The sequence below is a fragment of the Patagioenas fasciata genome, chromosome 2 (genome assembly GCF_037038585.1).
Source record: "Patagioenas fasciata isolate bPatFas1 chromosome 2, bPatFas1.hap1, whole genome shotgun sequence".
Lineage (NCBI taxonomy): Eukaryota > Metazoa > Chordata > Aves > Columbiformes > Columbidae > Patagioenas > Patagioenas fasciata.
In genome coordinates this window covers 88,393,120-88,411,449 of record NC_092521.1, presented here as the reverse complement: position 1 = coordinate 88,411,449, position 18,330 = coordinate 88,393,120, and the positions used below count along the sequence as shown (strand labels likewise).

The 18,330-nt window shown below is 44.5% G+C and overlaps 1 protein-coding gene across 2 annotated transcripts in view; it reads right to left on the bottom strand.

The window, feature by feature from the left end:
* The window catches only part of PHLPP1 (PH domain and leucine rich repeat protein phosphatase 1), a 144,062-nt gene extending 126,464 nt beyond the window's left edge, over window positions 1-17,598 (bottom strand). The window contains exon 1 of one of the 2 annotated variants that reach the window (XM_065830890.2): window positions 15,940-17,598. In XM_065830890.2, coding sequence (XP_065686962.1) covers window positions 15,940-17,308 — 1,369 coding nt within the window. In that variant the 5' untranslated portion in view covers window positions 17,309-17,598. The remainder of the gene's footprint in view (window positions 1-15,939) is intronic. The other variant, XM_071804521.1, reaches the window with a different exon arrangement.
* Window positions 17,599-18,330: the final 732 nt, after the last annotated feature.

Below are 18,330 nucleotides of genomic sequence, written 5' to 3'. Positions count from 1 at the left end.
CATGGAGACTGGTCCTTACAGGTGGTAATATCTTGTGTGAAGCATCTTGTGGCAAATGCTTAACTCACTTATATAAGCCAGCAGCTAAACTTGGCATTAGAGGAGAAAGGGTGACTCTTGAGCATTCACCTACCCACAACTCTTACAGCTAGGAGGAGCAACAGTACAATTACACGTGTTCAAACACCTCATTTTGTAACAGCAGTCATTAACTCGCCACAACATGCTACAATGATAAAAAAGGGAAGGGAATTACACTTTCCATGTAGCCCAGCTCTCCTGTTACTCACAATACAGTTAGACTTTCAAAGACAGTGACCTTCTCTTTAATGGTTTGTATTCTGGAAGTGGAAAACAAGCTAATTTAAAAGCAGCCAAGTTTCTCTTCATTTTCTCTATTTCTCCATTGTCCACTCTGCTCCAACATCAGCCCACAATTTGCTCTCATTTCCAAGTGATGCCAACTCACTTCTTGGGCTGCCTGGCAACAGGAGTTTTAACTTGTAAACCTTCCCTCAAGTGACATGCTCCCCTCCTCCACCACTCAAGAACATGTGGAACAGCTGATGCTATTTATCTCCATTTTGCTAAGGACTCACCCAAGCTGTTAAAAAAAAAAAATAAAAAACACAACAAACCAGAAAACGATCCTTGAAGCAAATGTGTGCTTCCATACACTTTTTTGTCTTATGAAATTGAGTTCACAAAATAAGTTTAATTAATGACCTTCTAAACTCTGAAGAGATTGAAAACTTATATCTAATATATAATTTTATACATATAGGCAAGCAGAAGGTTTTTAATACAAATCTGTAAAAATCAAAGCCGTCACAGTACTTCTGTAGCTTAAAATGCTAAGCTGTTTTAAAAGGAAAAAGCTGCCAAAGATATTCAGCACCATTACTTGTAATACGAAACAGAAATCAAAACTCATAGTTCTAAAGTAAAGAAAAAAAATGAGCAATATGAAAAGGCTAACCCATGGCAGTAATTTTACACTCCTTATTTCCTTGTTTTTGGCAGAACAATCCAGACATTTGGCATTACTTCCACAGTTGCACGTGTGGTAACATGTGCCATAATCCATACGTAAATGTTCTTAACAGACCGAGATTCCAGAAACTATGGCGCCTTAAGAAAACTACTTCATTCACAACACTTTTAATCTCATGAAGAGGATTTCAGACTGATCTCTAAAACTTGCAAGCTAGAGGACAGAAAGAGAAAAGGGCAAAATGAGCCCAAATACTCCGTGTCAGAGTATAAGAGCAATGCTTTTACTTATAAAAATTACACAGGAAGGGAATGCAACTCAAAAACCCATTTCAGTTTTCAGAAGAGCAGGAAGTTATAGGACAACATCAAAGTAGCAAATTAAGTCTCATAGCAGGGGAATCACTAAGTCCTGTGCACACCAGGATCCTCATAAAGGTGGAATGTTATAAAGGTGATTACTTAGCCTTAAGGTAACTTAAGTTTAAAACATTATTTGTAAGGGCACATCAGCTTGCAAGTTTTATATTCCAGCATAAAAACTTGTACTTCAGCACATCCTATGAGCCAGAGAAATGAATTTTGGGTTCCCCAGCTCCAATTCAGTTTCCAGATTGAACAGGTTAGATGTAACTCACTCTGTCTGCATAAAACCGTTTTCAGCTATGACTTCCCTGCTCATTCGTAGTTCCCAAATGGTGTATACCCACTGTTCTGTCAAGCAATTCTCTTTCCATTTTGCAACAGAGGATCCAGATACAGCACTCTATAAGTGAACACAAGCTCTACAGGAGAGTCAGTACTACCCCAAATCTGTTTGCTTTGGTGAAAACGCAACTTGTGGAATACCTGCTATACTCATCCTAGATGGTTGCACACTTCCCACAACGCATCAGTTCTACCACAGAAAACCCACACTGAGAAGTCATTTTCCTTTCTCCTATGCACTTTACACATGTCAGTTCTATCTGTCACTGTGGTATCTAGTTATAAAGATTAGATACCACAGATTAGAGATGTGGGACAGCTCCTAGGAAGTGAAATGCATACTTAAAGTTTGTAAAGCATTTTGTACTTCTTCTCTACTCACTTCGATTTAGTCATTGCTTTCTCAGTTTTGTTACACCTTCTTGTCCTCTCTCTACCCTTCCCTTGAAGCAAAGGAAAGCCACTGTTACCACCTTCCCTCCTCACCAAGCAGCAAATGCAATTCCTCATCCTCTACTCAACACGGCATCAGTAATGGTCTGTAAAAGATGACGAAAGTATCAGCTAAAGCATAAAGTCCAGTAGAGAAAGAATTATTTAACTTGAACAAGTATAAGCAGCCAGCTACCACACGCCAGAGTAAAGTTTTCCTCATCAAACTCAGTACTTCAGAATGTATAAGGCTACATGTGCTAACAAAAAAGTCCTGGTCTATCCCTGTTCAGACAAATCCCAACATACCAAAGTATTCAGTTATCTTGGGGCTGTGGACTGTGAACTTCTCACGATTCTTTCCTTTTCCTCAAGAGCTGCCAAGTGTATAAACCGTTCCCATTATTTACTCACAGATTAACAGTTGGTAAATTGGTCCAAGGGAATAGTTGAAGAATTTTCCTTATAACCATTTCCCTTGCTTAAATAAATAAATAAAGCCAAACACACAACGCCTTCCACCCCCACCCCCCCCCACCCGGCAACCCTGAATGAATGTGAGAACTTCCTGCACTCAGAACAGCATGAATAGACCTGGCAAGTAGTCAGGGAGATAGTACAGGCCCATGAATGCTCTGAATTCAGCTTCTGTACTGCCGCTAAATTAAAGGAATTCAGGAGCCTCACAAAGGCTCAGTTATTTAATTATATGATAAAATAAAAGGCTGAATCTATTAGACAGCATACGAAAGAAACCCTGTCCCCAGTGCCTGTGAGGAACAGACAGCCCCAGTGACTCTGCCGAAACCTTCTCCTCTCTTCAGAGCCGTGTCCCCACCACCCTCCTGCCAGCACCCAGCAGAGCTAGCAACCATGGGAGATTGCTGCTCTGCCTGTGGCCAGAGCCTTCACCAGCTAGTCTGCAGACAAACCACACTGCTGCTTCTTCATCTCACGTTTTTCACCTTCACTCTTCATTCATCAGGAAACGTGTGACACTCGCAGGCAAGCTACAACTGTATTTACCGCTGTACCTTCAACCCCTAACCAGATGCACTCATGTGTCAGCATTCTAACCCTCATCTCACTTCAACTGCCTTCAGTAAAAATTAAAGCATACATGTTAATAAGAGTAACTACAGCTAGCAAACAGTGAGATGACAAAAACTCTGCTTTTTTTCCAACCATGTGCAACCTTCCCTCCCTTTATAACTAGCAAGGAATGAATGCACTCAGCAATTTGCCTTACAGGTTATTAGGAAACAGAATCAGAGCAGTTTCCTTTTATCGAGAACACTGCTTCTCACCAAATCTCTCAACAGCCTCACATACATGCAAGAAAATGAATAGAGTGAGAATAACAGATAGTGGGAAAGATTACAGTAACCCACAGCACAGTGAACTCATTTTTACAGTTCAGCTAGCCCTGATTACGATTTGGGAACTCAGCCTGTTGCACGTAACACCTTTACTGACACCAGTGCCGCATCCTTGTGCCTTGCCACAAAGATGACAGCCATCCATCAATTCAAATCATACTGAAACACTCAGATTAGTGGCCATGCCAGCATGACTTAATGCAACTTATAACTAACTGCAGCCACGCTTTTCACTAACAAAAAGGAGGCAAACCAATATTCACATTCAAAGCAAAGTAGCCAATGGTGCCTGTCTGCAGACAGTCCCATGGGGGTATGTTCTCCTAAGCATGAGTTGCTAAAAGGAAAAGAAAAACTCCAGTGCACAGACGCTCAAGAGAATCTGAAACAACAAAATGGGATGTTTATGTATAAATGATAAGACAACGTTTGCCTAATCTTTCATTAAGGAAATAAGGATATTGTACGACTTCCCTGCTACAATGGATGATAACACTGCTATATTCAGACATTTCTACTATGAGAAAATTAGTGGGTATTAACTTAATGCTACCGGATTTGTTTTGGTATGGACAGCATCTACATTATATATGAACATTAGACATTAGTCTCCAGCTGTCTTTGCATATCAACACATTTTGCCGTAAAGCAGTATAGGTATGTCTATGGAGAAAGGCTCAAACAATTTTCAACTGAGTACATGCCCTACACGTTTAGAAAAATAGTGGATATGAGCAATAAAGATCTGAGCAAAAGTGCCACCAAAAACCCATAGAGTGCCAAGGCACAATGGCCAACGGGCCTATTGAAGAGAGTGTCATATAACATCTCTGATTAGGGTTTGCCAAACAAACCTGAAGTAACAATACTGTATCTGGAAAGGCAACTCACCAATTCTTTAAGCGCAATATGGTTAAGAACCTCACAGAACAAAGACAATGTATAGGTGCAAGAACAGTGTGCCCCTATCAAAATTACAGCTGTTCTTGCATTTACAGTGACGAGCACACATACACAATCTCTCCTGGACAGAAGTCTACACACCGAGCTCCCAGAATCTACATATCAGGAATCTGTCCTTTTTCAGGTCTACAAGAGGAGACGAGACTTGCCCTGTATCATATCCCTCAGCAGTACCTTCCTTCATAATTCAGAAAAGACAATGATTGGTAACTGCATTTTTTTAACTTAACCTGTTGATCCTGTCTAGTTTAGCTGGTGGCTGCAAGCAAAAGAACAGTGCCAAATGTCGAATCTCTTCCACGTTTACTGTATGCATTCCTAAGAAGCGTAAGCCTTATGGATGTGCCAGATGTAATACCACTGTCTACAAGTCATGCTAATGTTAAAGATACAGTATATCCAATTTTACGTTCAAGCGCTGTAACAGCATGAACTCTTCTACCATCAGCCGTAAGTCTTACTATGCAAGATTAGCCTTTTTCCTTTCTTTCTTTCATAACCAGTTTACAAATTCTTCTAAAAGACAAGCACTTTAAGAACATTGTGCAGGTCACAATCTTTGCCTCTTAAAATCCTACATTCACAACAGATGCACTGCTGGGTGAAGAACAAACAAAACCTTTTCACATGCTGGTTTCTGTAATATAAAGGTAAAACACATCTTAAACCCCTTTAAGACTCTGCTCTTTTTATCTCCTTTGACTACATCCTTGCCTCATCTTACCTTGTTAAGATACACAGCTATGCATTGTGAGTTTCTGGAGAGAATTTTGTTTGTTCATTTTTGTAGCCTCACGTTAGTCATGCTAGAATAAATGCTCTTCTCCACAAGTAACTTCGTGGTACTGTTTCGCATATAGCCTTGTATATACAGGGGCAGGGGGAGGGAATCAACACACAGAATTGTACTGACAAATGGGCATTGCAGAGAAAACCCTAAAAATCTTCAAGAGGACTAAAACTGTACAAAGTGGGTGAGCTGGCAAGTGCAGCCAAGAATGCCCCAAAACTTCCAGAAGGAAAAAGGATGGAAAAAAGTAAGAGTTTAGCTGCATATTCTAGGCTAGAAGGATCTGCAGTTGATCTATGCTTTGCAATCTGCCGACAGTTTCAAGACTGTGCATTCTGCAAATCTGTATACCCCCGTTTCCACATTGTAAGTAATATCAGTTATTTGCCAGGAACTCGAACTATTAATGCAATACCGAAGCAGCAAGTGGTACTGAAAGCTGCTCTCACTCCAGTGGAGCACTACACAAAGGATCACACCCCACTTGGTGTTGCAAATTAAACAGAATAGATACCCCAGGCTCTAGTAGACCATTTTATCCAGAGAAACACTAATTTTGACACTGACAGAAAGAACATGACTTAATCCACTGCAGGCTACAAAGCATCTTAGTCTTTGTACTACAATATCTACCAATATGGATCAACGTATTTTGATTTTAAGTCTCAATTATGAAGGATACAGCTGGAAGCTGCAAAATAAATTAGGGTCTTTTATCACATGGATTCAGAAAATAAATATTCCAAAAGATTTTTTCTTACAACAGACACTCCTAAGATAGAATCTGTAAAGCAAAACAAAGTAAAATAATTTCATGTACTCTTCTCATATTAGCAGGAATTAAAGTTGTCATTTGATTAAGAAGATTAAAGAGACACGAATCAAGCAGTTCTCAGCGCTATAGTCTAATCTTAAAGGGAATTAATATACTTATACAGATGATACCATTGTTCTGGAAGTTATGAAATGGAAGTAGTTTCTATATTTAATAGTGTGAAATGTATCACATTAATCTTTGGTTTATTCACAGGGAATATACAGACTACAGATCCTGTTTTGGTTGATACAGATAAGGGACATGATTTCCATGCCACCAAAAAAAAAAAAAAGACACATCCACAGCTACTTCACAGTGCTTGGACACTTCAAAGACTTCAGATTCTCATTTTTGGCCAGTCCTTTCTTTTATCAGCTAGGACTCCCAAGACAAAGAAGTTAAATGCTTGTCCTGAAAGGCTATAAACTCAGGTCTACTTCTAACCGTTGAATTTTTAATCCACGCAACCATATTTAGAGCTCCACACTTTTAACTGAGACAGTACATTAAAAATCCTCAACTCTAGGACCAAAACAGGGAAGAAAAACCTTTTGTATAATTACATGCTACACAGCTTTCAACAAGCTCCTTTTCGTATTTCTGAAATGTTAAATTGCATCTCCCAAACACATGATTAACCTCACTTTGAGAAACATTCCACTTGCAACCTGCAAACTATCTTGCCTTTGTGTTTGTAGCCACAAAACACTGGTACCAGAAGAAACCAAGAGTCCCTAGCCCATCCACATCAGTACATTACACATGCCAGCCTTCTCCCAGGCATTCCACTACTTCATTTGTAACAGGTTTTGTCATTAACTTTTTTTATTCCAACAGGCAAGCTTTATAGCATGAGAGTAAATATATGTAGACACAGAAAGTAAATCGTGAATATAATATTACATTGTCTCAGACACAATTAAGTCTCATAAATAAAATGGCTGCTAACGGAGATTGTTGTCCCCTAGAGGTCTGTCTGTCCCACCAAGTAACACACAGGAGAAGGAAAAATACGTTTCTCCATCACTTACAATTTGAGTCAATAATCATAAAATAACTGGTGATAAGAAGACAGTGGAAGATCTGACCAATCATCTTACGAGCAAGTAGATTGCATCTGCAGTCAGTTCTGCTGCTTGCGGGACTCTTTATCACGAACCCAGTGCTACTGCTTATTATCTGCTTTTAAAAAAAGGCTGGAGAGGACAAGACAGGAAGAAAAAGTAAGTATTTGAGGGTAACTAAATGGCATTGTATGCAATTCTGATCAGAAAACTCACTGTCCACTTAGAAACTTGCTAGTTTCAAGGTAGCTTGAAAACTGATGAGAGCTGCTTAGATGAAGACACTCTGTGACTTATATAAAACCAAAATTAATGCTAGCAAGAACTTTAAGCTTTTCTGTATCATCTATTTTAAAGGAAATAATAGGTTGAACTAGGCATAGTTATTGTTTAAAGAAGCATGCAGCTTTTCAAAAGAAAGGAGTTGGTATTATTCTCATCAACTGAAGGTGTCTGAATCACAGGTTTTGTTCTACCCTTAATGCGGCATCTAAAATTCTCTCCTCACCAGAGCATGCACTCAGAAAAGGAGTGGCCTGCTACTTATCTTAATTACAGGTCTTACTATCTCTTTCTCCTGGACACAAAGATTTATAAATCAAACAAACAGGAAAAGAAACTGCATTCAGATTACATAATGAGGTTTATGTAAATGGCACCTACAGCCCAGGGTCCTGAACTTCAAAGGCATTCCAGCTCCTCGTTACCCCTTGGACCAAGGCCCACTGCTTTGTCTTTATTTAAATAAGCTGGCAGGGCACTTAGAGTGCTTGCAGATGAGAGGAACCAGTTCATGTGGCTATTACGGGGTTTTGAGAATTATGAAAACAATTCAGAGACCAGTGAAGTTAGCTTGAAGATTCCTGTTGCCATTGGACAAGACCAGGAACAACCAGGACCCCGTAAAGGTCCAAATTTAACTCTGGCCCACAAAAAATGTTGAGTCAAACTTGAAACATCTTCTCCGCTTACATAATTTCATTTTCCTTCTACACTGAGAACTAAGCTAGATAAAACTGGAGCGAAAAATCCCCCGAAACTCAGTATTTTAGATCAATACATAAATAGTTAGCTGTCAAATCGAGGAACACAGTTAGTTGGGTAGTAAGTATTTTCAGCCTCCCTCCAAATAAGTCAAAAGTCAGCTGGAAGAAATTTTACTTCCCCATCAATAGAAAATGTTTCAGATAATAGTATGCTATGTTGTGAAATTAAATGACTCCTCACTCCAGGAGGTCTCACTTCCACATTTAGCAGTTGTCATTTTTACATCCAATGTTCTTCAAAGAACAAATTTTGGTCCTTAAATAATTTGGATGGGGGGGAGCACAAACACCCCCAACATTTTCATTCTTCTACATATTTTCACCACAACCGCAGGAGCAGAAAGTCTCAGCCATCAGACCCAGAGGGTCAGGACTAGCTAGTTAGCTAAACAGGGAAGCAAGAGGAATCTCCACTGTGGCAATTGGCATAAAGAATGTGAACTATCAGCTTATGTAATTAAATGATTTTATGTGACAGTGGAGGCAATGACCACAGACATGGCAACTTAGACAGGACTCAAAATGGCAATTCCTGCCAGTACCTTTTTTTGGTTTGGTTTTCAAAGAAGTATACACCAAAGTGGGTATGTCATCATGGACACCACAGAAAGCTCCTTTTACTATTAATTCTGCGTACCTGAAATCCTGAATAGAATTTCAGCGGGACACAATATTGTTATTCATTTACAACCCACATGCACCAGCCCGTGCTGTTAGGACAGCTGCTGCATTCCAACAGGCAAGTGAAATCTATTTTTTGCATGTAACATTTTATCATATAGCGTACATACGTTAAAAAGTAAATTAAGAGTCAATTAAAATATATCATAAAGAAAAGGACTTAAATTTAAAATTCTCCAGTGCCCAAGATGGCTTCAGTATTTAACAACAGTTGGAAAATGTTCAATTAAAATTTGCAACCAGTTATTTTTGGAAAATGGTGTCCATGTTAAGATATCACATTGGATAAATGCCAGCCTAATTGGAAAAAAAAATATTCTACAGCAAATACAAATTATTTTATAGTGTAAAATGTAAAAATTATCACCTCCAAAAAGGTAATGCTGCAGCTAACTCATGTGTCTAGAAAAGCTATTTGAAGGGCAAAATTCACACAAAGAATAAAGCAAGGCACTTGTAAGTGAAGCAGGAACCTGAAAATCTAGAATTTTCCCAGAAACTTCGACACGAAATGTGCAGAGCTTAACTACCTCAAATCTATACTCATCTGTCAGTACCAAACAGTTGGAATTTTAATTTGAGTCTCCTGTCTCACAAGTGATTATCATAAGCAAGAGGTTATTGATTATTTTTTTAAGATGAGGACATTGTCTTCCTATGACGTTTCTTCAGTATCTTGTGAAGAGCTTAGTGTTTCAGAATTCCAACTTTAGAGCCAAGTCTAGAAAAAGTTGACACATTCACTTTTCAGTAAGTTTAAAACTTTTTAGTTGCTTACAAAGGGTGGTTACATTTCTCTCAAATATATTTGAGAAGGAAAAAACAAGCTGGAATCGCATGGCCAAGACAGCGAAGCTTACAAAACAAGACAGAACACCCCACCCCACCCCTTTTACTTAGTTTCCCCACAGAAACTGCAACTGACTCCAAGCATCGATGTCTATTCCATTTGAACTACCCTCCCCACCTCCCCCACCAAGATATAGATACCTAACCAACCAACCAACCAAAATCTCACAGGTAAAAGCAACACTGAGTTCTCTAGGTCAAAGAATAAAGTTACTACAGGGCTATTTCAGACACACGCCTTAACAGAGTGCAAATCCTCATTTGAGAAAAAGGTCTAAAACAGAAGAATAAAATTGAGTCAAGGGAAGCTGAAAACAAGTTCATATGCAGATTTATTTTATCTGCCCTAAAATGCCAGTGTGCCACATTCCACTAGCAGTGAAATAATGAAACACTGAAGACTAAGTCAAAAGTGTCTTTGCTTCTATTGCCTAAGGCAAGTAGAAAGCCTCAAGTCAGTCTTTTTTTCATTTTTTTAATTGTTTAAATCAAGATACTAATAGCTTAAAGTTAATTCACGATGACCATCCTTAAATGTAGCTGTAAGCATGCAAGGCACAGGTTCCCTCCAAATTAAACAGCTCGGTGTAACAAGTAGTACTCTTTAGGATTTCCATCTCTAAGATTCTATTCTATGGAATCCTGCATGCACACATTTCCCAAACTGATCTCCTCAGACATAATGTTTAATACCAGGTTCTTTTCCAGAGGATTGCTTGGATAGTAAAGAAATCTCTATTTACGTTGTTTTACAAAATAAAGTAGTTTTTGGTAGTTAAGAAGCACATACCAGTTGCTAATGCCATTTCAAATAAATGTTCCTTTTTCTGTACTATGAAGTAGTATCTTCCCAAGAACCACACAGTGCTTCAGACACAGCGCAGTCAGTGTCCTAACAGAACAGATGGATGTTTTAATTGCACAAGGGCTTTTAGGTATATCAGCACTTCCATCACCAAGAGGATGTTTACGCAGAGTTTTAAAAAAATTATGGAAATAGTGAGACATGGAAGGAGGAATCGTATCAAAATACATAAAGAGAAAAGAAAAGAAAAAAAAAGGGAGAATGCTGCATTCCATGCTGCAACAGTGAGGATATTCACCTCTTGGGTGTACCAATTTTGGTACTACACACTTAGTATATATAGTAACTCTCATGTACATCACACTGAAATCTCCCGTGTTGGTACTTCACACATACTTAAATTATGGACCCTAGCCAGGAGCACAACGGAATTTAAAAGTTGCAGAAACCATTGTACTCAACAGCTGTCGCATACCAAAGCCGAGTTGCGGTTTTGCCAGCATTCCAACACTATCTGCACAGCTCCTCCTGCACGGGAGGAACAGTCGCAGCACCCTCAGAGCCTCCAAAAGCTGCCTGCCTTACTCAGAAAGACCCCGTTCCAAGGGTGAGGAGATAAGCAAATGGCCACGCACATGGACAAGTGGAGATAGGCAACAGCGCTGCAGGCATTTTCAATCTTCCTGCGGAGCAGGACTAGAAATTCCACTGCTTGGGTCCCATCAAAGACCAAGTTTGGATTTAAACACGCTAAGTTAACTGAAATGAGATAGCTTCCCAGAGTGGAAAGTTTTACGTATTACTTCTCTTTCCAGGAGGTGCCAACACATAAATGATTACAAGGTAAAAGAATGTACATCCAAGTCACACTAGGAAGAAAAAAAAAAAAAAAAATTCAAGATCATGGCAGCCCTAGAGAGAAGTTGTATTTCCTTTCTGTTTCAGACAAGCTCAAAGAGACCTCTCCCTCTCAACCACAACATCTGAAAAAAAAAATTAATTCACATTAATATGAATTTATTTATTTAATGTTAAATAAGATATTGCATTTCAGAACTAAGCCAGGGCTCTAAAAGCAGAAGCTCTTTATGGCACAGCTGTTCTACCCTCAGTTAAGAAACAGGTCTGTCTTTGGCACGTTTTCCACCCTTAACGGCACTTACGCATCTTAAATTAAGTTTACTTATGTATTAAATAGCTGAACTGAGTTATTCACCAAGTCGCACAACAAGCAGCTAGCAATTCAATACATCACGTTCCACAAAACTCAGCACTGCCAGACCTATGGTGTTTTCATCCAAAGGCAGGCATGCATCTAAACACGTTTCCATCCACATACCTAGAAGTCTTAGTGTGACCCTACTTAAAAAAAAAAGAAAAGAAAAAAAAAAAACGAAACAACTAAACAACTGCTTAGATCACTGTGATGGATTCTGACATGAGATTTTGCCATCCTTGTCTTCATACTGGACAGACCAACATCTATTGTAATGAACTTTAAGACAAAGCTGGATTCGTTTCTCCTCACACCTTTCCGAAAGGCCACATGAGCAAAAAGCATCTCTTCTCACATAAAATCTGACAGCCAGTTACAAAATTAACACCAGTAATTACATCTGGCATTTCTTAGTTGCCTATAGGCAATCATCTACTGAAGTGATATATTTGATGATACCAGCAGGTGCAGAAGCCCTATGTCACATCAAAAAGCAGGGAATTTAATTGCGGTCAAGTGCCAGAATCACAAATAAGATCACCTTTCAGTAGTAAAACAAAAAAGCCTCAAACACCTATTGTACTGAACCAGTCTTCAAGATCAAGATCATGTTACTCACACTCCTTGCCATGCAGATGCTCCAGAACACACCACTGCATGAGAGTTCATGCTTGTTTTTGATCTAAAGTCTCAAAACAAATAAGCGGTTTTGCAGTTTTTAAATTAATGAGATTGGTATATTAGTCTATTTTTCCTCCTACATGCAAATTATAGAGAAGCCAAGGCCACTGGGACAACTTATGTTTTACAAAAACTATTTTTACAGAGCAATAAGGAATACTATAACTTGTTTGTGAGAAGCCTTCTGGATCACAGCCACTCTTAGGGGTTTAGGAATAGTTTAGTAAGTCTGACCTAATCGGTCTCCCAGCGACAATATCATGACTGTAATCGCACTATGGATTCTTATACAGTTCCATAACTCAGTAACATAATATCTCAGTGGAAAGCTATTTAACCATATCGTTTTAAATAGATATTAAGTATTTCAATACTTCGAGGACAGTATCTTTTGTTGAGATAGATTTCAACAGAGAAAAAAGTTGATATGCGTGACCAGTCACTAATGCCCAGTTTTGCTCAAACCAATGTTACAGGGAGTGGGATCAGACCCTTAAATCTGTAGGGGTTTTGTTTTAGCAACGGTATTACCTGTTTAATGCTCGGAGTCAAGTGACTGAAGAAATCAACCACACATACACTCAAAGTAAGAAAATGAGATGAGATACCAAAAGAAAGATGTACTAACCACGTTTGGAAATGAATCAAAGCAATGTACAGGAAGCACTTCTACCTTCTTAGTGCCGCATTTTGGTTTTGGGGGGTTTTAAATTTGGAATTCTGCATTTAAATAACAGGTATTTCATTTACAGAATATTTGTAGACTGATACTTATTTTAAAAGTTTTTTTATAGTCATGAAAAATCCTGATCCTCTGCATTTTTTTAAAAATATGTACTTTCCAGATTCCACAACTAGAGAAATTACCAGCCTACAATAATCACTAAAATAACTGGCTGTATAATCTTATCTTATTTGGAATTTGTAATGTGAAGTTTCAATATAGCAATCCTCCAGCCTTAAAACTGCCTATCCCCATAAATAAAAAAAGCCCAGAAGTCACCACCATGTTTTCTTCTTCTCTCCCTACTGCAACAGGATTAGGTGAAAGAATTCTTTTTAGAAGCAAGGCAACAAATCCAGCCTAGGTTTATGCCACTTCACATCACTACAAGACCAAGATCACCAAATCCTAGCAAGACAGCTTGCAGGAAATTACAGGGATAGAGATGCCAGTGGTTCTGTATCCATTGGGACAAACCAGGCTGCTTAAACCAATGGAGTACCAAGCAAACAGGAAATCACTGGTTTAAAGCATTCCTTAGGGTATGATCCTGAAGGATCATTTATAAAAAAGGTACTTCTCCTAAGCAAAACACCTTAACTTTGAGGCCAAAAAACCACTCCCTTTTACAGTTTAATTTGATGTGTATTCTTTTCAAGTGTCTCCCCTTCCTTTCATCTTCAGGGGCAGGGGGGATAAAATAAGGAAGCTAAGGTAACTTGCCAAGACAGTTACATAAAATCAGTGTGGTTACATGTCAGTCATATTTTCTTAGCTGTTTTTGGCTGGTCTGGCGCATTAGATGCTGCAACCATTCTGCTACACGCACCTGATCAGAGGTGGTTTAGATGTTGATCACAGATCCCCTCAAAGAGATAAGGATTTCAAAAAACACTTAACTTTTGAAGTACAGAGGCACACTTCTTAGCATATGAACTTGCGTAAGAAATTTGCATTAATTTAATCCTACATATGCTTATAAAAATACATTTCTATTTAGTAGCTCTGTACAAGGAAGTCCGGAATGCACGAGCTACATTAGCAATCAAGTTGAGACACTGAAATTAAATAGAGTTGGAACATTCACATTTAACAAATAGAATTAATCATCTAATGCATAAAAAACCCTTACATGCAAAGAGGCTTCACTGTGTGTAAAACCTGGCTACGTTTTCTGATTGTGTTTTCTTTAGAACACATCCTACTAGGAGAGGAGGCACACGGTTGTTTCATTTTAAAACAAGTCTGTGCATCCCCGTTTAACTGTAGGACTGGAACTAAAGGAAGCAACACCTTTTCCAGCATCATCTCCTGACTTCCACTCTAGCTCCTTTCTGACCCCAGCATATCTAACTTATTTCTTCAAATCCCTCAAATGAATACCACTCTGCACTCGTTATGGTGGGGTCATTATACAACAGACCAAGAAATCTGAAGAAACAGTGAACTGACCACTCGCCACAACTCCCACACTCTCCTGAATAAAGAAGGGCACTTTTCCAGCTCACTGCTTGCCTTCCCACCCTGCCATTACTGCCTCTATTCGGTATTCAGCAGAATTCACTCAAAAGAAATATCTCCATGTTTTTCAGAGTTAAAGCACTGAATTCTTACGGTTCAGTGAAGGACCAACTCTGCTCAGCCAACCGGGCAAGGAGGTGGATGGCATTTGCTGCTTTGCTAGTGTGACCTTGGTCTTTGGATGCTACACTTACCTATTTCACAAGAAAGCTTATTAAGTATTTGAACACTAACTTGGACATTAAACAATTTCTCCTTCTTGGAGAGATGGACAGTATGGATAAAAGCCAAGGAGTTCCAAAACTACAATAAGTGTTTTATACAAAGCAATTCAACTGACACACAAGATATTTTTAAACCTCTCTAAAACTGCAGAAAGCTGCATAATTACTACGTGGGAGCTAACTTCTCCACCTAACACTCCCCACATTCTGTACTGTTAAGTTGCAACAGCAAAGCTGCATTAAAAAGCTTCTGCCTTTTTATTATAAACCTTTAGACTAGACTGTTTTCAAAGGCTATACCCTATAGTTGTGTACTTCCCTTGCTTACTGCCTCAGTCCCTCAGTGAAGTCCCGCTACTCTAACAAACGAAAAAATTGATTCCAAATGCACAGAAAGCTATATACAGGATTTCGTTTGCAGACGTGCACTCTTCTCAGCTCAGGAATCCGTGCACCCTGCACAGTTGCAACCTCTTTCAGAAGCACAACTGCGAAGAGCTTTTCTCTTCCGAATAAGCCCGCCTTATCTTGAGCTCCGTTATTAGCCGTCTGGGAGCACACAGCTCAACTCAGCCCTGAGTGAGCTGTCGGCATCCTGCGAACACTTCAAACAGCCTTCGCCCTTCCATGCCCAGCAGCGGCACCGGTGCGTCTCTTGCCACCAGGGAAAGCAGCAGATTAAGGCAGAATTAACCCCGGACGCCCAGTGCTGCCGCTGGAAACGGAAAACAACGGAAGAGCGACCTCCATTACCCGCGCGTTGGAGGGAGGAGAGGCTGCTCCGGCACCGCGTCAGCTGCGGGGCAGTCCGGAGCTCCTGAGGGCCGCTAACACCCCGGCTTGCCCGCCGCCGCCGGGGACCTCCCCGCACGGCCCCTCCCCGGCGCGGCGACACCCGCGGGCCACCTCCTTCCCCGTGAAAGGCGACAGCCCCGACAGAGGGGCTGCGCCCAGCCCGCCCGCCGGACCAAGGGCCGGGGAGGGGAAAGGGCCGCGCCCGCCGCCCCAAGGGTCGTTTCCCCCAGTCGCCGCCCCGCCTAGCTCACCGGCGTAGAAGCGGATGAGGCAGCCGGTCTCCGAGTCCATGCCCTCCTCCTGTACCCGCCACAGGTCCCGGAAGCCCAGCTGGGAGAGGTAGTCGTTCTGGATCTGCAGCGGCTTCTCATGGGCCTCCAGCCGCCGGCTGGTCTCCCCGTGGAGCTGCACGTACAGGGCGGGCGGCCCCGGAGACGCGGCCCCCGCCGGCGGCTCCCGCCCGCCGGCCGCGCCCGCCGGCGCCCCCCCGGCTCGCCCCGGGGGCAGCTCCCCTGGGCAGGGGGGGCCCCGGCCCAGCCCCGCACCTGCTTCCACCCCATCGGGGGGCACCGGTTCCACCTCCAGCTCTTCCGATGAGGACGAGCCCCCGCCGCCGCTGCTGTAGGGATCCAGCCGGTCGGAGACGCTCTCGGCACTGGGGCTGAAGCTCTCGGTGTCGGAACCGGCCGGCCCCAGCTCTCCCAAGAGGGAAGGGCAGGAGAGCGGCGGCCCCGCTAGATACAGCTCGGTCGGCGGCGGCCCGGGGCTGAAGTCAGAGGGCGCCGGGCTCGGCCGGCCAACGGCCAAGTCACTCTCCTCGGCGCTGCCGCCCAGGGGCAAGCGGCCGGGCCGCGCCGCTTCCCCGCAGTCTCCTCCAGCCAGCCCGCTCCGCGTCCCCCGCCGGCTCCTCGGCCTCTCCTCCGACTGCGGCCGCTGTCCCTCCGCCGCGGGCTCAGGCGGCGCCTCGGCGGGGGCCGCCGCCGGCTCGGGCGGGGGCTGCGGCGTCGAGCCCGCCTTGCCCAGCACCCGCACCACGCTGCTGCCGCCCCGGTGGCCGAGCTGTTGCAGCCGGGCGGCCACCTCGGCCGCCGTGGTCTCCAGGGTGCAGAGCACCGGCCGCAGGTAGCAGTTCATGTGGCGCTCGTAGATGTGGACGCAGCCCCGCTGCAAGTCCCGCCGCACCCAGTCCCGCTCCGGGGGCTGCAGGGGTTGCAGCTGCCGGGGCGGCTTCAGCAGCAGCGCTTTCCTGTCCAAGCTGCGGGTGCCCAGCGAGGCGGCGGGGGCAGCGGCGGCGGGCGAGGAGACGGCGGCGGACAGGTTCCTCTTCAGCCTCCCCCGCCGCAGAAGCAGGGAGTTGGCGTTGCCGGCCCCGCCAGAGGCCGCCGAAGTCCCGCCGGCCGCCAGCGCCGCGGGGGGAGCGAAGCCGCCGGCTCCCCCTCTTCTCCGCCGCGGGCCGCCGGCTCCCTTGCCGTCCAGCTGCCCGCCGCCGCCCGACGGTTCCACGCCGTTCTCCGCGCCGGGCGCTGCCTGACTCCTCCTGCCCGGGGAGCTGCTCTCCGGCTCCCCCCGCCCGTTGCCCGCCGCCGGGGCTTCTCTCGCTCGCTGTTGCGCGGGCTCCATTGCCCGCGGGGCCGGGGATGCCGCCGCCGCCGCCCTGCTGGGAGCGCCGCTCGGCGGCCCGGCGCGGGGAGGGCTGAGCGGAGCGCGGCGCCGCGTCCCGAGGGGGTCACGTCGCGGTGGGGAACATTCCGCTGGTGCCCTCGCGCCCGGCTCAGCCCCGCTCCCCAGCTGTCGCGAGCGCCATTAGGCAGGCAGAGCGCGAGTGAGCCCGGCGCCGCGCCCCGCGCGCTGCCCGCGCCTCATGAATATTAAGCAGCCCCCGCCTCGCCGCTGACAGGGGCCGCCGCGCGAGGGAGGGAGGCTCGCGACGGTGACGCCACCGCTCGCGCGGCAGGGCGGGGTCTCGCCGGTAAACACAACGTGACCGCGCCTGGGGCCGCGAGAGGCGGTGTGGCGGGGGAGCGCGGGGGTTGCTGGGAAGCGTAGTCCCGACATAGCCAGCAGCCGCTTCCCCCGCCAACTACAAGTCCCGGCAGCGCCTGCTCCCCGCGGTGCTGGGCGGTGCTGCAGCTCCCTGTAGCAGGGGGTGGCGGGCTGCCTTCCCTCCCGGCGCGGCAGTCCTGTTCTCCAGAAGGAAGGCGGGAGGGCGCTGCGTTGCGTAGCGTATGGGAGGCTCGCTCGCTCCCTCCCATGCAGCGCTGCGCTGCCCAGCCGTGAGGTGAGGAGGCGCTGCGGCCTGTGGAGGGTCACAGCCCTGTTCCTGACTCGCCGGGCAGCTGCGCCCCCGCTGCCCTCGAGAGATGTGCGGCGCCTGGTGCGAGAGCTCGCTGACCCGCCGCGTGTGAGAGCGGGAACCAGGAGTATGGCGGAGCCCCAGGGGCTTCCCCTCGCTGACCCCAGGGACCCGTAGTGCGGTGCCGCTCCTCACGGCGCGGGCTGAGCCGGCTTTAAAATTACTGCAGGACTTTGCCCTGCGAGCGTTATACTCCTGAAGTCTTACCAGGAGGTTTTACAGAAACAGCTGACGAAGGGAAGCGGCGGAGCCTGGCGTGCTGGTGACAAGCCGTGCGCAGCCGCGTTTG